The sequence below is a fragment of the Corylus avellana genome, chromosome 3, assembly GCF_965113065.1.
Source record: "Corylus avellana chromosome 3, dhCorAvel1.hap1.2, whole genome shotgun sequence".
NCBI classification, from domain to species: Eukaryota; Viridiplantae; Streptophyta; class Magnoliopsida; order Fagales; family Betulaceae; genus Corylus; species Corylus avellana.
In genome coordinates this window covers 1,452,147-1,472,658 of record NC_142492.1, presented here as the reverse complement: position 1 = coordinate 1,472,658, position 20,512 = coordinate 1,452,147, and the positions used below count along the sequence as shown (strand labels likewise).

The 20,512-nt window shown below is 34.9% G+C and overlaps 4 protein-coding genes across 5 annotated transcripts; 2 read left to right on the top strand and 2 right to left on the bottom strand.

Moving 5' to 3' along the window:
• The first annotated feature begins 1,344 nt into the window (after positions 1-1,344).
• On the top strand, positions 1,345-5,884 carry LOC132175010 (putative F-box protein At5g55150). Of its 2 annotated transcripts, none has more exons than XM_088514179.1 (2): positions 1,345-2,557; positions 5,547-5,884. In XM_088514179.1, the coding sequence occupies exon 1, from the start codon at positions 1,490-1,492 to the stop codon at positions 2,555-2,557; it is 1,068 nt and encodes a 355-aa protein (XP_088370305.1). In that variant the 5' UTR covers positions 1,345-1,489; the 3' UTR covers positions 5,547-5,884. The 2 variants fall into 2 exon arrangements, with proteins under 2 accessions (XP_088370305.1, XP_088370306.1); XM_088514180.1 differs by having other exon boundaries at positions 5,544-5,884.
• Positions 5,885-7,191: 1,307 nt separating this feature from the next.
• Positions 7,192-10,194, bottom strand: LOC132175009 (small ribosomal subunit protein eS8). The gene is made up of 5 exons (XM_059586800.2): positions 10,089-10,194; positions 9,916-9,988; positions 8,872-9,205; positions 7,838-8,013; positions 7,192-7,441 (listed from the first exon to the last, which is right to left on the bottom strand). Exons 1-5 carry the CDS (start codon positions 10,090-10,092, stop codon positions 7,366-7,368), a joined length of 663 nt encoding a protein of 220 aa, XP_059442783.1. The 5' UTR covers positions 10,093-10,194; the 3' UTR covers positions 7,192-7,365.
• A 1,411-nt stretch (positions 10,195-11,605) lies between these two features.
• On the top strand, positions 11,606-14,443 carry LOC132175393 (Putative lysine decarboxylase family protein). Its single transcript, XM_059587335.2, has 4 exons — positions 11,606-12,052; positions 13,206-13,334; positions 13,547-13,731; positions 13,953-14,443. The coding sequence occupies exons 1-4, from the start codon at positions 11,849-11,851 to the stop codon at positions 14,347-14,349; spliced, it is 915 nt and encodes a 304-aa protein (XP_059443318.2). The 5' UTR covers positions 11,606-11,848; the 3' UTR covers positions 14,350-14,443.
• Positions 14,444-17,701: 3,258 nt separating this feature from the next.
• Positions 17,702-20,162, bottom strand: LOC132175159 (chloroplastic import inner membrane translocase subunit TIM22-2). Its single transcript, XM_059587005.2, has 5 exons — positions 19,921-20,162; positions 19,098-19,162; positions 18,895-18,967; positions 18,767-18,820; positions 17,702-18,162 (listed from the first exon to the last, which is right to left on the bottom strand). The coding sequence occupies exons 1-5, from the start codon at positions 20,096-20,098 to the stop codon at positions 17,903-17,905; spliced, it is 630 nt and encodes a 209-aa protein (XP_059442988.1). The 5' UTR covers positions 20,099-20,162; the 3' UTR covers positions 17,702-17,902.
• Positions 20,163-20,512: the final 350 nt, after the last annotated feature.

The following is a 20,512-nucleotide window of genomic DNA, read 5'->3' as shown; positions in this document are numbered from 1 at the left end:
TTAATTTCTACATGTTGGTATTGTAGTGGGTTTTGAAGTAATCAGTTCTGTTTCTTGTTTAGTCGGTTTTCCTTCTTCCGTTTTGGTCTGACCTTGAATGTGTAGGGTGAATATGTGGGTCCTAGCCCTATAACTAAACCCTAGCCTCCCATGTAGGGCATTTTGCTTTTCTACTTCAAATCTTATTAAATTTCTTTTTAAAAAGGAAAGAGAGTTATAGTGTGGAATAAATTATTGATATATTTATGCATCTATGTAGGAGTAATTGCATGGCCTACTTCATCTTGATTTGGAAAGCTTTCAATTCAAAAAATGTTTATTTTATCAATAGCTAACCATACAAATCCAAGTTCAATTGCTTTAGCTATTCTTGAGGGCCAATAATGTCTTGTTAAAAAATTGATATTTTGGAAACCAGGAGATGAAGAGTGGACACTCGTTGATACTCCTTTTGATTTTAAGACTCCTTTTAAATTTGTTACTAATATTAATTATAGGCTACAAGTGTGGTGGATTATGTGCAATTGACTGGGACGGGAACCTTACACAATTTGAGTTGAGTCCTGTTCCTCGTGCCAAACAAATCCCAACTGGAAAAATGTATAATCGTAATAACAAGGTTGTTTGGCATTGATCGGCATGCACATTCCTATCTGGTGGAATCGTTGTCTGGGGAGCTGTACGTTGCTGGTTAATAGATGTTTCTTCCTGCAGAATGAGTATATGGTTTACAAATTGGATTGGGAGAAGATGGAGTGGGATGAGATTACGAGCTTGGGTGACAAAGCAATTTTCTTGGCTCGTAACCAATCCGTGTGCATAGGAAAATGATCATTTCCATTTCAAAATCCCTCAATTTCCTCCATTTAGTGTATTTTGAAAGGTATTGCATTTAATGCACTACCATCATTAAAACTTTTGAACAACACTACCCTTCAAAATGTACTAAATAGAAGAAATGAAGGGATTTTGAAATGGAGAGGATCTGTTTCCGTGTGGGCATACGAGCTGCTGAGACAAATTACCACCAATTGTCAAAAATGCCGCTCGTCTTTCTTCCTATAATACCCTCTCTCTTTTTCTTTTTTTTTTTCTTCCTAAAAACCCAAAAAAAAAAAAAAAAAAAAAAACCTGAGTTGAGATAAAGAGGAAGGAGTTATATATATATATATATATATTTTGTAAAAATATTTCTCAAAATTTTATCAAATTAATTTTTAAAAAAGTTTTTTTTGTTTTCTTTTTTCTTTTTTCTTTTCCAAAACTCAAAACCCAAGGCTTATCAAAACTTTTACCAAATGGGCCGAAGACTCGAACTGCCCAAATAAACAAAAACATAACTCGCTCAAAGTCAAACAGTCAAACCACAAAACCCATCACCGGCATATCTTTCCTTGCCTGCTTTGTGTATATGTGAGATTTTCTACCGGGGTTAAGGGAAGGTTTTAGGGTTAAGATTTGACGGCTCCCTCCGCCCCTGCACCGATCAATGGCTCCAGTTTCGTGGTCTGACCTCCCAGAAGAGCTGCTGGAGAGCATCTTGAAGAAGCCAACAAATGTCGTTCATCTTTACAACTGCCGCTATGTGTGTCGTTCATGGCGGTCCGTCGTCGACAAGGTGTTAGCGTCGACACCTCCGCACCTACTTGTCTACGAAAAGCATCTCAGAAAGGTAAGAAGCATAAGTTTCGTGAATGTTTTCACCGGCGAATCGCGCGTTTGTAGACTTCCGAAGTTAAAGAATGGTAATGGGCAGACCCGGTTTCCCAGTAGCGTCTACTCCTGGCATCGTTGGGTGGTAATGGATTTCATATTCCTTCATCATAGATACCCTAAAACCCTTCATCATATCTTTCTCTATAACCCATTCTCAAGGGCTCGGATTCGGCTCCCTGTTTTCAAATTTAACTTTCTTGATCCCTGCAGAAAACGCAAGTTCATTGTGTCTTGTGAAACGAAAAATCCAAGATCAATTGGTTTAGCTATTCGTGATGGGCGATATCTTGAGAAGTTGATGTTCTGGAATACAGGAGATGAGGAGTGGACAACCTTCGTTAAGGAGCCGATGCCCATAGTTGATATTACAAGCTACAAGGGTGGATTCTGTGTTCTTGACGGGGACCTCAAGTTTATACAATTTGACCATGAGCATGTTCCTCATCTCAAAATAACTTATGTTTTATCAAGTTATTATCATCCGACTCAATATCTGGTGGAATCGCTGTGTGGGGATCTGTTGTTGGTTCAACTGAATATTGGGTGCAAGATTAAAATTTTCAAAATGGATTGGGAGAGGAAGGCGTGGGATGAGATCAAAAGCTTGGGTGATGAAGCAATTTTCTTGAGCTGTGCTGAATCTGTGTGCATACGAGCTGAGGACTCCACCATATTCAAACCTAATTGCATCTATTTCACAGATGGTGCCTTCAGTATGCCAGTAGAGCAAAAGGAGTTGGGGGTATACGATATCGCAAATCAGACTGTCGGTTCAGTCGCTCTCTCTATTCCTTTTGACGATGATGAACAATGCTACCGATGGTTCACAACGCAAATATAAGTATGCGTTATTTGTTTTTGTAGTAGCTGTAACTGCCTCTAGGTTTTCAAAAAATATGTGCATTCATTGAATGCCGCTTAGACGTTCTTGTCTTTTTTATTGGATTCCAGTTTTTCTTTCCATATGGGTTTATGGGCAATTGTTAGATTCTGAGCTATCTTTGTTAATTTCTACATGTTGGTATTGTAGTGGGGTTTGAAGTAATCAGCTCTGTTTTTTGTTGTTATGGTAGGAGTAATATATGATTCGGTAGTTAATGTACATGTTTATTCGAGAAATTCAAGTAAACCCACAAATAAAGAAGAGATGGGCAGCCCTTGTTGCCCAGAAGCCTCTACTCTTGGAATGGTTGGCTGGCAATGAGTTGCACCACATACAAGTATGACCACATAGATCTTGATTCAAGGTTTTCCAAAAATAAATGAATTCTATCTGTTTGATTGAAAGCCGCTTAGACGTTCTTGTCTTTCTTCTTGGATTCCAATTTTTCTTTCCATATGATATGGGTGTTTTTTACAGTTTACTAGTAGTGGTAGGAATACATGTATGGGCAATTGTGAGCTTCTGAGCTATGTATCTTGGTTAATTTCTACATGTTGGTATTGTAGTGGGTTTTGAAGTAATCAGTTATGTTTCTTGTTTAGTCGGTTTTCCTTCCACTAGTGGATTTTGTTTCTTCCATTTTTGTCTGACCTTGGATGTGTAGGGTGTATATGTGGGTCCTAGCCCTATAACTAAACCCTAGCCTCCCATGTTGGGCATTTTGCTTTTCTACTTCAATACAAAATGCTCTATTTATAGAGCTTATATATAAATGTAATCTTAATCAAATCTCCTAATTTAGGGTGATCAAATCATAATTAAATCCCTAAATTAAGCTAATTTAATCTTCCCCAAATTTCTAACTTTAGGGTAATTCAAATATAGTCTAACATTGTCATGGTTGGCCGGCAATGGATATCACCATATCCAACTATCATGCTCACCATATCTGTCTCTAGAACCCATTGTCAATGGCTCAAATTCGGCTCCCTACACTCATATTTGAGCACTCTCCTAATTGCTGGGAACTCAGGTTCATTTTTTCAATATCTAACCACACAAATCCAACTTCAATTGCTTTAGCTATTCATGAGGGCCCATTTTGTGTTGGAAAATTGATATTTTGGAAACCAGGAGATGAAGAGTAGACACCCATTGATACTCTTTTGATTTTGATAAGCTGGGGATGGTTACTGATATTATAGGCTACAAGTGTGGTGGATTCTATGCAATTGACTGGTTCGGGAACCTTACACAATTTGAGTTGAGTCCTGTTCCTCGTGCCAAACAAATCCCAACTAGAAAAATTTATAATAGTAATAACAAGCTTCTTTCTCATGCATATTCCTATCTGGTTGAATCGCTCTCTGGGGATCTATGCTGGTTAATAGATGTTTTTTCCCATACAATAATGAGTTTATGGTTTACAAGTTGGAATGGGAGAAGTTGGAGTGGGATATTTTTTCTCATTGAAGCAACATTATTATTATTATTAGGGTTTTTTTTTTTTTTTTTAGATTTATTTAAAATTAAATTAATAAAAAATTAATATTTTAATGAGGTGAAACGGTGCGTTTTAAATTTGACTAACGGCTGTTAAAAAATTTTTACGGCAGTGATTTTATTGTCATTTTCATTGACCCATGGAGTAAATTTTTTTTTTTTTTTTTTTTAAAAAAACAATTTAAATTTAAAAATTTTGAAGGGTTGACTCAGAACTTATTATACAAATACCCTTATTATTATTAGGATAAATGTATAATAAATCCTTGAATCAACCATCCAAAATTTAAATTTTTCCAAGTTTTTTTTTTTGAAAATTTAGTCCATGGGTCAATTGAAATGACAATAAAATTTTCGCCGTTAAAATTTTTTAACAGACGTTAGAGCAACTCAAAACGCACCGTTTTACCCCATTAAAATATTAAAAAATTAAATCTAAAAATTTAAAAATTTAAAAAAATTGCCACCACTAGCCACCCTTCAATTTTTTTAATTTTTTAATTTTTAGATTTAAATTTTTAAATTAAATTAATAAAAAATTAATATTTTAATGGGATAAAGCAGTGCGTTTTGAGTTGCCCTAACGTCTGTTAAAAAATTTTAATGGCAGAGATTTTATTATCATTTCAATTGAACTAGGGATTAAATTTTAGAAGAAAAAAAAATTAGAGAGATTTAAATTTTAGAGGGTTGACTTAGGGATTTATTATACATTTACTCTTATTATTATTTTACCTTTTTCTATTTTTTTATTTTGTAAATATATTTCTCAATTTTTAGTTTTTCAAAAACACTTCTCAAAATCCAAGGCTTTTCAAAACTTTACCAAATGGGCCGAAAGACTCGAACTGCCTAAACAAAAACATCCAACTCGCTCAAAGTCAAACAGTCTAACCCATCTCTGCCAACTTGAACAAAACCTGTCACCGGCGTATCTTTCCGAGGTATAAACCTTCCTTGGCTGCTTTGTGTATATGTATATGTACTTGGATAGATTTTTTCACCGCTTACCTTGTTGATCAAATTCAACTTCAATAACGTTTCCAGCTTGAATTGATAATTGTGGAATCATAATAGGTTCGACTATGAGGTTTTCTAGAAAAAATATAAATTGCTTGCTATGTGTTTGATTAAATTCCGCTTACAAGTTCATGTCTTTCTTCTTCCATTCTAATGTTTCATTCCATATGGGTTTTGACCGGTGGAGCTATGTATGAGCTCTTGTGAGCTTTTTGAGCTCTCTTGGTTATACTGTTTCAAATGAATCGGTTTTGTATTTGGTAGTTTTCGAGACGAATGTGTTATTACGTAGTCAATATACATGTTTATTCAATCAATTCAAGGAGATGACATGGTTTTAACATATATATATTTGTTGCATCGAATGTGGCATTGGTTATCTTCGATCAAATCTTTCTCCTTTTGCATGTACGAAATTTAGCAGATGGTGATGTGCTTTCCTTCAACACCCATGAAACTGGCGATGACTGTGGCCTGCTTCGTCTCTGGTGCTGCTCTTTTTGCTGTCGGTGTGCATCTCTCTTATGTCAATGTTGCCCCGCAGCAAGCTCGAACTAAAGCTCGCAACGATTTCGTCAAAGATCGATTGAGAAAGAAGTATGGTACACCCATCTAGTTTATTATGTAGAACTCATTTTAAACTTTTCAATGGCTCAACTATGCGGGCAGCTTGACTAGAGGAGTGGTCTGGGAGAGAGATTCCATTGCTCTCACTGAACTATGATGTAATTAATCTCTTCTTATATAATTGATTTTCTTGTCAATTGGTGTTTTTTTTAAAAAAAAAAAATTGGAGGCCCTCCATTTGAATGAAACACTCGTAAGTTTTTGAGTCCCCCCATGTATAACTCAAAACAAGAGAGACAAAGGAATCTACCTAGTCTTAAATACATTCTTTGAAATACCTCATGATCTTGGCAATCATATATTCTATTGAGAAAGTGTTGGATCGTGAAAGGCATTATAATTAACACTGATCCAATACATAATGTCATGAAATATGTTCTAACATTCACAGCCTCCTGAAAGATGCTCGAGTTTCTCCCCTTCCAAATTCTATAGATCACACTGAAAGTAAGTCTACAAATTGTGCTCACGAGAAAATTGGCTTTAAATTTCTGGCTCATCCAATCAATTGTCCTAACTTTTGCATTTTCATGGGAGACTAATTTGTAGAAAATGGGAGATTTAGCACATAATAAGTGTCGTATGTGTTCAAAAACTGGGCAAAAAAATCAAAATTAAATAAATAAAACGATTCGCATTTCCTTCCCTCCTAACCACAAATAAGCAAGACATTTAAACACAGAAATGCTAGGTGTTAATATTTTCCTAATATTTGGCTTATCTTCTTTTAAAAATCAATCATTAGATTTATAAACTTTACATAAGTCAATAATGAACCTCGCAAATCTAATAATTGACTTATTAAATTTATAAAAAAGAATTAGTCAAATATGAAGAATTTATTGACCCCTAACATTTCTCTTTATACGCTGCCACGAGCATGCAACTTATGCCATATGCAAGGGTGATGATGCCAACCAGTAACTTACTATTAAAATCTACATTTTATCCAACAACTATTCCATAATATTAATTTCCCAACCCTTTAAAATTTATTTATTTTAACAAAAACTTATCTAAAGAATGGTTGGAACTAGTATTGTAAGATAATTATTAAATAAAAATATAATTTCTAACATTAATCTTCACTTAATTCAATTCCTTGAAGAGGGGCAAAATAGAGACTCAATTATGTTCTTGGGTCGTCATTCTTCATATAATTTATGGATTTACTCTCTTAACCATTTAAATCGGGTAATAATATGATAGAAAGATACCAAACCATTTTCCTTCCTTTCTCTTTTTCTTCCATCTCATAATAAAACAATTAGGGAAGATTGATCTCTCACTTTTCCATCCTTCCCTTCCCCCTCACTCCACCCTCCTGCACTATACATCCGACCATTACCATCCAACTACATTGGATGGAAAGCTCCCAAACACATTCTAGACCTACATTTACCTAATAATAAATATCACTAAACTAGTAATAATAAAATTCATTAACCACAACAAAGGACATTAATAATAATCCGATCAAGTCAAAAGTCAAACAAGAATAATCTTTTGGTAAAAATCGTTCATCTTAGCTCAACCTCAATGTCTACTGGAGAGGAAACAAAGGTCATCAAAAATAAAATTCTGATATGCAAGAATGAGATTCAGGTAACAAAATTTTAGGCAGCTCCTTTGCCCTTCTTTCTCTGGAGCTTCTTCATGTAGAACTCAAGCTCTTTGCCTTCCAAGATATATCTGTTGCAAATCCATTTCACATAACAGTTAAGTGCTTGATGTTTAATACAAAAACAAAAGTAAAAACTTCCATGCATGTCCAAGAAAATTTAAATGGCAAATGAAAACTCTCATCAACGTATCATAAAAAATAACTCCAATCCATCTTTGGAGGTTACAATTAGCTTTTCATACACCTAATTGCATTTAAATGGGGAGGAAGAGCATTTGGAGGCATAGAAAACAAGGGACTTAAATAATATATGAAATAAAACATTGTAGGGACATTTGTTCATGGACGGATGAAATTGTGAATCTGCAGACTTAAACAAGATAACAACCGGTAGAAACCTCTAAAGAATATGCCTTACAATACATCTGTAACTAAAAAGATACAAGCGTAGAGAAGTGACATACCCATCAGCACGACCACATTGACCAGGTCGTGATGAGATACAAGCTAATAGACGACCACCAGAAAATTGATCTTCAATGTGTGCATCAAGATTGCGATTCTGTTGACGCTTCTCCAACTTTCTCTGGACATGGTTGCTTTTCTTCACTTCCTCAGTCGTAGCAGCAGCATCACCCTCCTATCAAGCAATTGGAACAACGTAAAAAAAGGAAGACATGTCAAAAAGACAATTTCGAATTTTGTTCAAAAAAGGAAAAAAAAAAAAACAACCACCACCAGATGAGCTGTTCTCATATAGACAACAGCGTACTGAAGAATTTTTTTATTTTTTATTTTTTCTCTTCGAAACAGATATTATCCAGATAGAAGGTATATATTCTTCTCATATAAAGTGGATATCCAAGAGCAGATATCATGGCATAACCCAAGGTCACATCATCTTATAATACCTTCCAAGTTTGGTAAACTAAGTTATCAATTTTCCTGGCCTTCAATATCTGTTTCCACTCAAGATCATAGCATACAATCATACAACATGATAAACAAGAACAACCAACATCTACTAGCACAATTCATACTTCATATAGATAAGAAATTACAAATGACATGAGCAAATCAGTTGACATGTCATTTGCCATCACTGGTCTCAGAAAACACACTTTTATAGAGCAATTATAAGACTGTAACATATAAGACCCATTCATACATTTTGTCAGTCTTTGACCGCCCATTCCCATCCGAAGAATAATCAAAATAGAACCATTCAATATCAAGCAATAACAAACTTTTATACGACATCAATTGCCAAAAAGGGGGAAAACCGTACAAAATATATCTACCACTGAAAATGTAACATATACATTCATAACAACTTCCACCACACAGTGTCTAAAGCCAGCCATAGAAAATGGTGCATGCCCACCATTAAAAAGAAAAAAAATCCAACAAATAAAATGAAAAGGTAACAAACAGATTGTACCCATATTTGTAATAAGATACTGTACACAACTACACACACAAGAAAAATATTGCCTACCTCCCCTTCTTTCTTGGCAGAAGCTATAGTCTTCTTCTTGCGACCAACATCAACTCCATAGTGCTGGAGATACCACTGCTTGAATGGTGCAGCATCAACCTGAACAATCGCACTCTTCACCAAAGTCTGGGTACGAACCAGCTCGTTGTTGGATGCATTGTAGACCACATCAAGAATACGCGTCTTGTGGGTAACTGCCTCACTACCCCATGAGTAGTTTCCAGTGTCAAGCCTCAGCGCACGCCACTTCACATTCCCACCTCGTACCCTAATCCTCCTAACCGTCTTGTTGCTTGACAGCTTTGTGTTTGCAGATTGCCTTCCAAGCTCGTACCTTCAAAGAAAAAAGACAAACCCATTTACCAGGATAATAATGAGAATATCACAACTAGAGATGCTACTTTCCTTTAAAATGCAAACACAAAATGGACCCAATTACAGAGAAAAAGGACTGGTTACAAATCAGAAAGTTGTGGTCTAGGTAATTATGGCAATATGTCCAAAGTAAGAAAGAGATTTTGTGAACTAAAAGATCAAAACTAAGACTGCCCCATTAATCACGAGTAAAATATATTGCAGTTTCAAGAAATTCTGGCATACAGGGAGAAGGAGCTAACTTTCCTTTAAAGATACAACAAATCCACCAACCAGAGTAGAAACGAAGACAAACTGATAAGCCTTGGACGCTTACGGGCTTTTAGTGTTACTTTCTATCCGAAACAAACCATACCCATTAATCATACAAATAAAAAACATGTAAACTAATGAGCCTCATCAAAAGCGCTTAAAGTTTATGGACATACTATTTAATTATCCTTGGATACCTAAGAGAAAAGGAAAATAAGAGAAATCTAAAACCCAGATTATCCAAGTACAACAATCAAATTAATTTCTTCTCCATGCAAAAATAACATAAATCAGAGGTTTTTACAGCGTCCTTTCAATTTTTGCTCTCCAAAATTTTCACATACCAAACAGCACCATAAATGAACCCGAAAAATAATTTGAACAAAATTAAGGAACTATATGGGATTTCAAAGTTACTTGCGCTTCTTCCTCCAAGCCTTCTTCTTGCCTCCAGTAGCACGTCTCTTGTGCATGGAATCACGAGAAATACCTACAAATCCACATCATCTCTCCAAATTAACATCAAAATATTAAGACACAAGATAAAAAATCGAAACGAGATTCAAAAATTAGAGTAAATTGAGAGATACCCATTTTGGCTGAGTGGGAATTCTACTGTTTCTGTCTCCCACAAGCCTCCAAATCTCTGCGGAAAAGCTAGGGTCTTCGAAAGAGAAAATGTGAAGAGAGGCGAGCTAGGTTTATCTCTAAACCCTAGTTTTGCGCAATTACTATTGTGTCCTTGACGTCGCTTAGGTGTTGAGGGCAAAATAGTGAAGATCTAGTTGTTGGCGGAAATAAAATATAGAACGTTGGATTAGGTGGCATATTAGCACTTTAACGGTTGTGATTTACAGGCACTCTTGGGCCTACATATTAGGCCCTTATGCATAGACTGGGCTGAGTATTTTGGGTCTATCAATGACTTATTTTTGAGAAGTGCTATAGAATTATTTTTTTTTTTAACGCTTTTTTTTTTTTTTTTTTTGAGATTTTTTAACGCTTATTGTTTTAACTTTTAAGTGACTTTTCCCTTACTGGTGCGTTTGAGATTGTGATTTTGTAAAAATAATCTATATTTTTAAAAGATATTGCAAAACATAAGGTGTTTGGCATTACGATTTAAAATATTTTTTAAAAAAAAAATGTGATTTCTATAAGTAGGTTAAGGAGTGCTTATTTGAAGAAAAAAAAAAGTGCAAATTTAAACCAAAATCTTAATTTCGTATAACGAATATTTGATAAAAAAATACTTTTTAATATGTTTTACCAAACGTTTTTACGATTTAAATTGCAATTTCAAACGGACCCTTAATCGGTATAAAATATAAGTGTGAATAATAGTATGACTCAAAGATTATTGTTTTATAAAGTCAATATAAATAAATTATCTAATTACATATAATAACTCAAAGCCATGAGTTTTCCTTGAACTTTTGTCTAACATGGATAGAGTTGGACGAGAAATATACCGGAGAAAGAAAAATAGCATTTATCTTTTGGCATAGTGGGATATTAAAATACAAATAATTATCTGCATGTACTTAATGGAGTAGGGTTTTGAATTTTTCCTATTTTAATTGCAACATGAACAAAAGTTAAAAATTTAAAGATTAAATCTAAATTAGATAAAAACTTATAACTAAATATGATAATTCAAGAAACAATGGTTCACAAGTACACATCTAAAGACTAACATTACATTAAAGTACAAACTTGTTTGGTCATATCAGTTTTTTTAATGATCCGAATTATTTATTTGACCAATTATCGATTGTTCTTTAGAAAATTATGTCGCCTTTATTTTTATTTTCTTGTAATCTTTCAATTTTTTCCCTTCCCAAATTGAATAGAAAAAAAAAATAATAATAATAATAATTACATTAAGAGGCTCATTTAAGAAGAGGAAAAATATAAATTTAGTAATTTCAATTTACTATCTTAATTTTTAATTCTAGCTTTTAAATATCGAAAAGAAGTGGAAAACAAGAAAACTTAAAAAAAATGGCGCAGAGTAAATTTATATTTTTCGTTATTAAGAACAGAAACAAAGCCAGCCCATAACGTGAAGTGTGTGGCCCGTGTCTGCTTGTAAACGTAAACATCGAAGTGTCAGACGGTCTCACTTTTATTGGTTCAGCGTGAAGTTGGTGGATCCTATTCCTTAATTCTGATCAAAATTCTCCTTACAATTTGTGCAAATGTAAGGAGAGAGCACAGCTTGTTATTCGGACTCACATTTTGTTGCATACAAAAGCTGATTATTGCAGTTGATGCCACTTTACCCACTTCGGAATTTCAACCCTTTTGTGCAAAGTCTCAGTGTTTGATACATTTGGAGGATTTGAAGATGGGGTTCTCAATGGTGGGTTCATTGGGTTCTCAAATCTCGGTGAGAAATTATCATCAAAGGAGGTTAAAGTTTCAATCTTTTAGTGAAACGGTAAGACATACCATAACTTTCAAGTTCCAAGAGGATCGGTCTCATCCAGCAAAGGTTTTCTTGAGCAAGCGTGAAGCAATTGGATTTGAGGAGAGAACAAGCCCAAATGAGGTAAACCCACTTTTGATCTTCTCTAATGTTTAGCTGTGGAGTGTGGAATGTTCTTTTCTTTTTACCCCTTTTTATGAATATTTTGAAGCACTCGTTTTTCTGCAAGCGTGAATTCACTGGTGTTCAAGAGGACAACAAACCTCATTGGAATTAACCACTTTCTAATTCCCCTTCTGAGCTTGTAGATTTTGATTGCCATTTGATAGAATTAGGGGAACACCAAATCTGTTGGAAAAGTACAGCTTTCTATTGACTGCTTTGATGGAGTAACTATGTTAAATTAGACTAAAAAAATTAGATATTGGTGACACTAATGAGTGTTTCCTGATATTCCAATCAATAATAGACTATTAACAGTAGTAAGACTTGGTTCTGTTTGGTGTTTGGCACAGAAACAAGTGAGTTCATAATTGTATATGTATAGCCATATAAGTTCACAATCACGCTGTTGTTGTCTAGATTAATTCTTACACATGCTTGCACAACAAAATAAGTGAGATGGGTTGTTATCTGGACTCTGGAGTGTACTTTGGGTTTATAACTCGAACCATGCAGCCATAAGTGGATGCATCACATTTCCTACTTTTTGATTTGTACCAAAACAAATAGAAGTTCAATCTCTTAACATATGTGTTTGAATTCCTAACATATGACTTCAATCTCCTAATATTTCTTGCAAACCAGATAAACAGCTTGTCTAGGTATTCACAAATAGCATTCTTATACACAAAAAATAAGATCTTTGAATTCCTTTTAAACTCCAGTTCATGCTTAGCTATCTGAGACCAGTTCATGTCAAAAGCTTGTATTTCCTAATACTAGGGAGGTTGGAGATCTGAATTCCATCTGTTTCTGTTCTGGCTGGTGGTAATGGCAATCTGATGGACATCTTAGTGTAACTGTTTCTTTCCAAAATCAACCAATTTGAGGGGTGAGTTTTGTTTGAGGGCGGGGTGTTACAGAATTGAAAGTGGACTATGTAATTTATAGATCTTGATGCCAGGATTTGGAACTTCTTTTGGTTGCAGCCATTTTCTTTAATCCAGGAGTTTTGTGTACCACAGCAAAAAACTGTGAATCTCAAATGCTTTGCAATTTTTTTTATGAATACTTTAAAAGGCTTACTAGCTAACTTGTTTTAATTGTTTGAAAGGTCAGAAAAGAGATAGAACAATGCTATGAACTCATACACAGACTTGGGAGGGGAGTTGTGTATTTGGGTTCTTCCAGGATGGGACCTGGTCATTCACATTACAAGCAAGCACAAGAGTTGGGTAGAGAGGCAAGTGACTTTATATATTGCTTCCTTTGCTTTTCCATATCACACATGCTTGTAGATATTTGTATCTGAATCACGCATATATTTACATGCATCAAGAATTACTGTTAAGACTTAGCAGCACACAACCACATATTGCATCCTGAAAATACAATTTTCCAATTTGACTGAGCGGTTTCTTTTCTTATGAGCTTCTTCAACCTTCCATAGAACAGATTGCCAACCTTTTGCGCTGCACTTCATGGTCAGGGGCTGGTCCTGGGCTAATGGATGCTGCTACTAAAGGTGCTTTACAAGCAGGAAAACCAGTTGGTGGGTTTAAGATAGGTAAAGAAGCCGGTGAATGGACAGCCTCAAACTTTCATCCATATCTTCCCTCAGAAGCTTACTTTACTTGCAGGTATACTGGGCTTGCTTGGCAACACTTTTGATGACAATTGTTTGCTTTTTAACAAAAAAACAAAAGCATTAACAAATAACTCAAAACTATTTTCATTTTTATATCACATCACAACCCAAAAACAAAAAACACCATCTAAAAAGTTTTACCAAACGAACTTGCCACCTTGTCATCAGAATTTGATGATTCTCAGTTGAATGAACTGCTTTTCAATACTGCAGGTTTTTTTCTGCGAGGAAGCATGGGTTGGTGGATGCTGCAGTTAGGGGCAGCAGTTCTGACAGAACTGCGGTTGTTGCTCTCCCTGGAGGTGTTGGTACTCTAGACGAGGTGTTTGAGATATTAGCATTAATTCAACTGGAAAGGATTGGGTCAGAGCTTCCCGTTCCCTTCCTTTTAATGAACTATGACTCATTCTATTCGAAGCTATTAGACTTTCTTGATGATTGTGAGGGTTGGGGTGCTTTGTCCAATGGAGAAGTTGCATCACTATGGAAGGTCTGCAGCAATAACTCAGAGGCTTTGGCTTATTTGGCAGAATTTTATAGTCTCCCCCTCAGTGACAAAGCCAAGCATGAGACTCAACTGCAAAGTCCACGTGGGTCAGTTTCTTCATAACTTTTGGGGTTGATGATGAACTAATTGTTATGAGATTCCTTTTTCACTAATAATCATTTAAAAATTCAGGCATGGAATGGGAAAAGCTATCTATACTTTGTGATAATTTGCTTGGAATAGTTTACAGAATCTGCTTACAAAGAAAAAAAAAAAAATTAGCTCACAACTAAGCTTATAATTAAATTAAAAATAATAACCGGCAAGTAAAAGAAGTGTAGCTCACCCAGAAAATGTAGCTCGCAACAATCATTTCTTTATTTCTTTATTCCTTTTGCACTCATCTTATACGCGTTGTAGAGCAAGAGTTCAACGGCAATTGAGACACCTACTCCTACTAGATAACTGCTACTTAGACAACAAGAAAAATAAACTGCCACTAGATGCTTGGTAAACTAGATAAACTGGACTCTTACTTGGACAAAGACATAAGATAAAGATTACAAGTTCATACCATGACCCCCGATTCATCAAAAACCACAAACGGAAGACAAGCATACTCCAATATTTCACATCATGCAGCAATTAATCCGCTTGTCTTCGCCTTTTCTTAGAGCCGCCGGCACCGGAGATGGTGGTGGTAGTGGTGGGTTTTTGTCAGGCACCGGCGGCAGTGCATGCGGAGAGGATTGAGCCGCCGCCGCCCCCATTGGGCAGTTTTCATCCCAATAGGGTAGTCTTCCATATTGATTATTTCCATAGCCATAGCCCGGTGCTCCGTACCGATGGCTTAAATTATAGCCATTTGCATAGTTATTATATCTTCTATATTGACCATACTCATCGTAGTAACCCCCTCCTTGCACGATCGGATTGCCATTTGCATAGTCATAGTCTAATCTTCTATATTGACCATACTCATCGTAGTAACCAGGTTCTTGCACTGTGGGGTTGTTCTTATTTATTTGTCTAGAATCCGCCCAACAGAGTTCCATTTGTTTTGCTCTCGCTAGCCTTCTCATAAATCTGCCTGGGTTTATATTACCCGAAACATATGCAAATCCTTGCAGGGAATCAATGTTGTAGGATACATCTAATAAAACACAACAGTATAAATATATTAATTTACAATACCTTTGGTTACATTATAAATATATCAATTTATGGTATGTTTAGCCCCATGATTTTGCATGCCAAAGTGTTTTGTTTGAGAGTGCATTTGAAAAAAAAAAAAAAAAAATTACAGGTTTGATGCAAGGTGTGTGCGTATTTAAAAATCATGTTTTTCATATTTTTAAAACAAACTCTTTTACAGATTTTATCAAACACTTAATTGTGTTTTTAAAAATCATGAGTTTTTCTAAAGCATATGTTTTGAAACTGTTAAATCAAAGAGAAACTCGTCTTATCAGCCAATCAAGCCCTAGCATAACATGCATAATGAAAATGGAGAATGATGAAAATACCTTCTACGGTACTTAACAAATCGTCCATTGACGCTTGCCATCCAGGAGTTTGGGTATCCACCTTCAAAGCACACCTCTGTTAAAAAAAAAAAAAAGAAAAAAGAAAGAAAAGGAAATCAAAAGGAGTAGTTAGAAAGAAGGCAATAAACCATCAAACCTTGAAAATTAGTACCATAAATGTCGACTCCATTGAATCAAACTTTTGCAGAGACCACTAAACTAAAAATATGTGTGTCTCTCACTCTTTGATCCAAAACCCTAATCAAGAAAATGGCGTTCCTTGTTGAAGGAGAAAATGAAACTTTCTGCAGGCAAGAGATTAAGAAGAAGGGTTGTCCTGAAATGGGTAAAAATAAAATTAGGGTTTGGCAGATATATTGAATATAACAAAACCATATTTTCCTAATATATTTAGGGTTAAATTGATTAAGGAAAATTCGGATTTCCCTCTTTAAATTTAGGGTTTAGAAAACGTAAAAGTCATATATATCTTAACATGATGGTTAACTTATTAATTACTCTTTTTAATTTTTACATTCTTCTTGTTCTTCCTCAGCATGACAAATCACATTAATTACTCTTTTTAATTTATAATATTTTCCATTTCTGCAGTGTAAATCTTTAAGGATTGCAAGGGCATTCATTTGGTGTGGAGAATTGGCGGCAAATCTCCTCCTCCACAAATCTTTCCTTTTTTTTTTTTTGGGGGGGGGGGGGGGGGGGGGGTTGGGATTAACAAGAAATTAATGTGAATATTCAATTACCATAAAAAGCCTAGTCCGAGAAAATACTCTCACAAATTGACATACCCTTAGCTATAACTTATTAATTGAAAGACCATTGAACATAATGTTTGTATTTGTAAAGGTTTTCTTGTTTTTTTTTCTAAAAAAAAAATTAACAAAAACCCATAGTATAAACACTCACAAAATAGTCAAAACTACTTTTCATCTTCATGTCGCATTTTTTAGACATAAATCACCATCTAAAAAATATTAACAAACAGAATCTAATTAAAATCCAGGAAATCATGAAGTCCTTGACGTTGAGCAACCAAATGTAGAAACCATTAATTACATTCACGCCACACTCCAAAAAGGTTGTCACAACTTCAACATTAATTTTGATTCATTCTTCTTATAGGATAGGAATATAGGATACTCGGGTAATTATGGGGGTTAGATCACTATTTTTTGTATAACTCCTTATTTCATAATTTTCCTTTCATTTTTAATGGAAGATTCTCCCATATCCAATGGTAGATTTGCATATTTATTATAAGGAAATAAATAAGAGATGTGCAAGAAAATGAAAAGTAAACATTTTTCAATTAAAAATAATAATAATAATAATAAAAACTCTACTTTTTATAAAGATAATTGGTTGTACAAGATAGATGGTTACTTATGATTAAAATAAGATATGTATTTGGTGTCATTTCTTTTTTCTTTTTCTTTTTTTTTTTTTCTTTTTTTTTTCAATTTCACTACTAAATCTATAAGAACCATATCTGGGTCCTACAAATCCAATAATGAATTTGAAAAAGAGATGAATGAATAGTACATGTCTTCTTCAATTGTTTATAAACAACTGCCATAATGAAAAAAAAAAAAAAAAAATGTTAATCATAAGCAACGTGGTTAATCATACAAGATAGATGGTTATCATAAGTAATGTAATAAATTATCCTATCCACTTAAGAATTGATGAAATGGAGAAGATTTATTTTTCAGTCAAAATTGCGTTTTGTTACATCTAACATTGTGTCATGTCATTAAAAAATTTTAAATAATGTGGCAACATATATAGATTTGAAATCTAATATGAATTGTGTGTGGATCCTCTCCGTTTCACATATCTTCATTTCATGGTTCAGATTAAATTTTACAGATTTAACTGAATATTTGTTGTCACGTCATTTAAAATTTGAAATATAACATAACAAAATATTGACCATGAAATAAATCATCTCCATTTTACTTTGAACCACCAAATCGAGAAACTAAGTTTGAGGATCAACGATTTATAACTGAACTTGCAGTGAACATTAGAATTGCAACTACAAATCTACAGGCTAAATAAATCATAACCATGTCTTTCCAACAAAAAGGAGATATGCAGACGATCAAAAAAAAAATTCCCAAAATTTCTTAGCGAGCTGTGGGAAAAGCAATCCTCTTGCGGTTCTTCAAGGATGTGAAGAATGCGGAGAAGGCCCCTTTCATTTCATCTGGAAGAGGGAGCTGAAGTTGAAGGGGCAGTGACAAAGGTGGACGTACACGATAGTGCTCACTTTTCTTTCTTAAAGGAAATGGTTGTGCAAGTGCTGGCTGCTGCTTGTTAAGCCCTTCAAGGACAAATGAGAACGCCCCAAAAGTGAGGCAGCTTTGTAGAAGAGCCTGGGGAGCGCCTGCAGAATCATATAGAGTGGAAATAAGGCTCAATTACTATCATACAAGTACATCAAATTGTACCTAGGAATTCTATAAATTTGCATACACTAACACTGTTATTCTATTTTACGATGAATTTCCGGGTCAGTAACCAGTAACCACCCCTAACTAACAGCAATCTATTTAGCATTAGCCAACCATTCATAGCTAAGAATTTCAAACTTGTAGGTACAGCAACAAGGACAGTTTGAAGCAGGGAGATTGACAAGATGAGGAGACAAAGGTGCATAAAGGGACCCCCTCCTCTCCCAACACAAAGTCACACACCCACCCCCAGCAACAACAACAACATGGCCCTCTTTCAAAAGGAAAGGTACAATTTAAGCAAATTAGAAAGAGGATGTATTCAGCAACATAAATACAATGTGATTCATCCACACAAAAAAAAAAAAAAAAAAAAAAACATAAATACAATTTCTATGATACTAGATGAAATACGGCCAAATATGCTTCATAAAAGTCAATTATGATTCAAGACTATCCAAGATAAAGCTAAGCTCATTCTTTCGAGAGAAGGATGAGTTGCTTGAAACTAAATATTCAAGCTGTATTGTTAGATACCTGGAAAACTTAGAGCAAGACCAGTGCAACATCCTGCTACTCCAGCATTAATAACTGCAGACAAATAATACATGATTAGATGAAAAATGAATGTATCAGGTGAAAGTACATGTTCTCAGGCATCATACTGTCATCCTTTCCTCGCAGCCTCTTCAAAATGCAGACAACCAAACTATGTACTCCAGACAAAACTGCAAATGTCTGAGAAGGACAAGGACAGAAAATAGAAGCCTTAATACAAATCCAATGTATAAGTCATAACCAAAGTAGAAAATTATCCAACAATTCAATCAAGTTAATAAAATTATAGTGAAATTCTGGGATTTTATACCTTAGCAGAAGATCCCGCCTCTGCAAAAGATCCTTTGAAACCTTTCTTCTGAACCAGTCCCGCACCTGGAACATATATCATATCCTTCATATGAGTTAAAACAAAAGGTTCTAAACTTCTATGTAACATATTTAGAGAATAAAAAATGTCTTATTACACACAAAACCGATCATCAACTATGCCTTGATAATAACAAAAAAACCACGAGCCAATAAGGCTATCTGCCTTCACCAATCATCCCTCTTCCAACATCTTGTTAATGTAGCCAGAACCCAATACTAGAAAGAGGAATCCTCCAGGAATCCCATAACTATAACTACTCCCCTTCAAAATCCGGTGCATTTCTCTCCCCACAGCATCTGCAGCCTAAGTTTGCATACAATTACATGTACCCATTGACCCTTTTCAGAGTGGGAACTTGTGACATAATTTCACTTAATTGCCAAATTACGTATCATCATTCTTCAAGTTAACCTAAAGAAACTAAAACGATAAAAGCTAAAAAAAAATTAACAGCTCAGATATGTCTCTAACACACACTCAAAAGTCCGTCTGCAAGAACTACACCAACCCTAATATTGATCAAAAGAAATATCAAATTCCATCATAAAAAAGAAATCACGAACCGAAGTTCATAATTGCAATTATATCCACTTAAAGCACATAAATTTAAGCTCTATCAGCAATGAGACCAAATTAATTCCATTTCCCAATAAATTAGCCAAAAAATATAATTATTAAAAAAAAAATCTTACTAAACCCAAAATCCTATTCAAAAACCCCCCACAAGATTAGAGAGAGAGAGATAAACAGAGAGAGAGACCATATCCGAAAATGGAGCCCATAAAGGCTCCACCAATGGAATCGCTGGCGAACCTAACGAGGCAGACAGCGCCAGGGTTAGGGGCAGGTACCAATGCGTCTGAAGAATTAAGATTAGGGTTTGAATTGGTCTCCACCTCCGTATCAGACTCATTCTTCGAAGAATCCATCGTCGCCATAACTCTCTCTCTCTCGCTCTCTCTGTGTATCGCTCTCTATCCCTGAGCAGACGACTAGACGAGTATCGAATCTGATTTGTATAGAATCTTTAGATATCTTACACACGACGCCGTATAGCCTGGTGGGTGCTGTAAGCCCAAAGGGATGGCAATTGGATGGCACTAATGGCCCATTTAATCTCAATATCCTAATTTTGTATTGGATATGTAAGTTGTGTTAAAAATTGACAGCCCTTATGTCACGTAGTGAGTTTAGATCGTATTGGAGTATGAGTATAAGACTGTGCAAGTTAACTCTAACACAACCAGTTTAATTAAACGGGTTAAATTTCATAATTTTAACTAATGAACAACTAAAGTTGGCCAAAGTTGACTACTTAAAAGAAAAAAACATTAAAACCTTTTACCATCTAA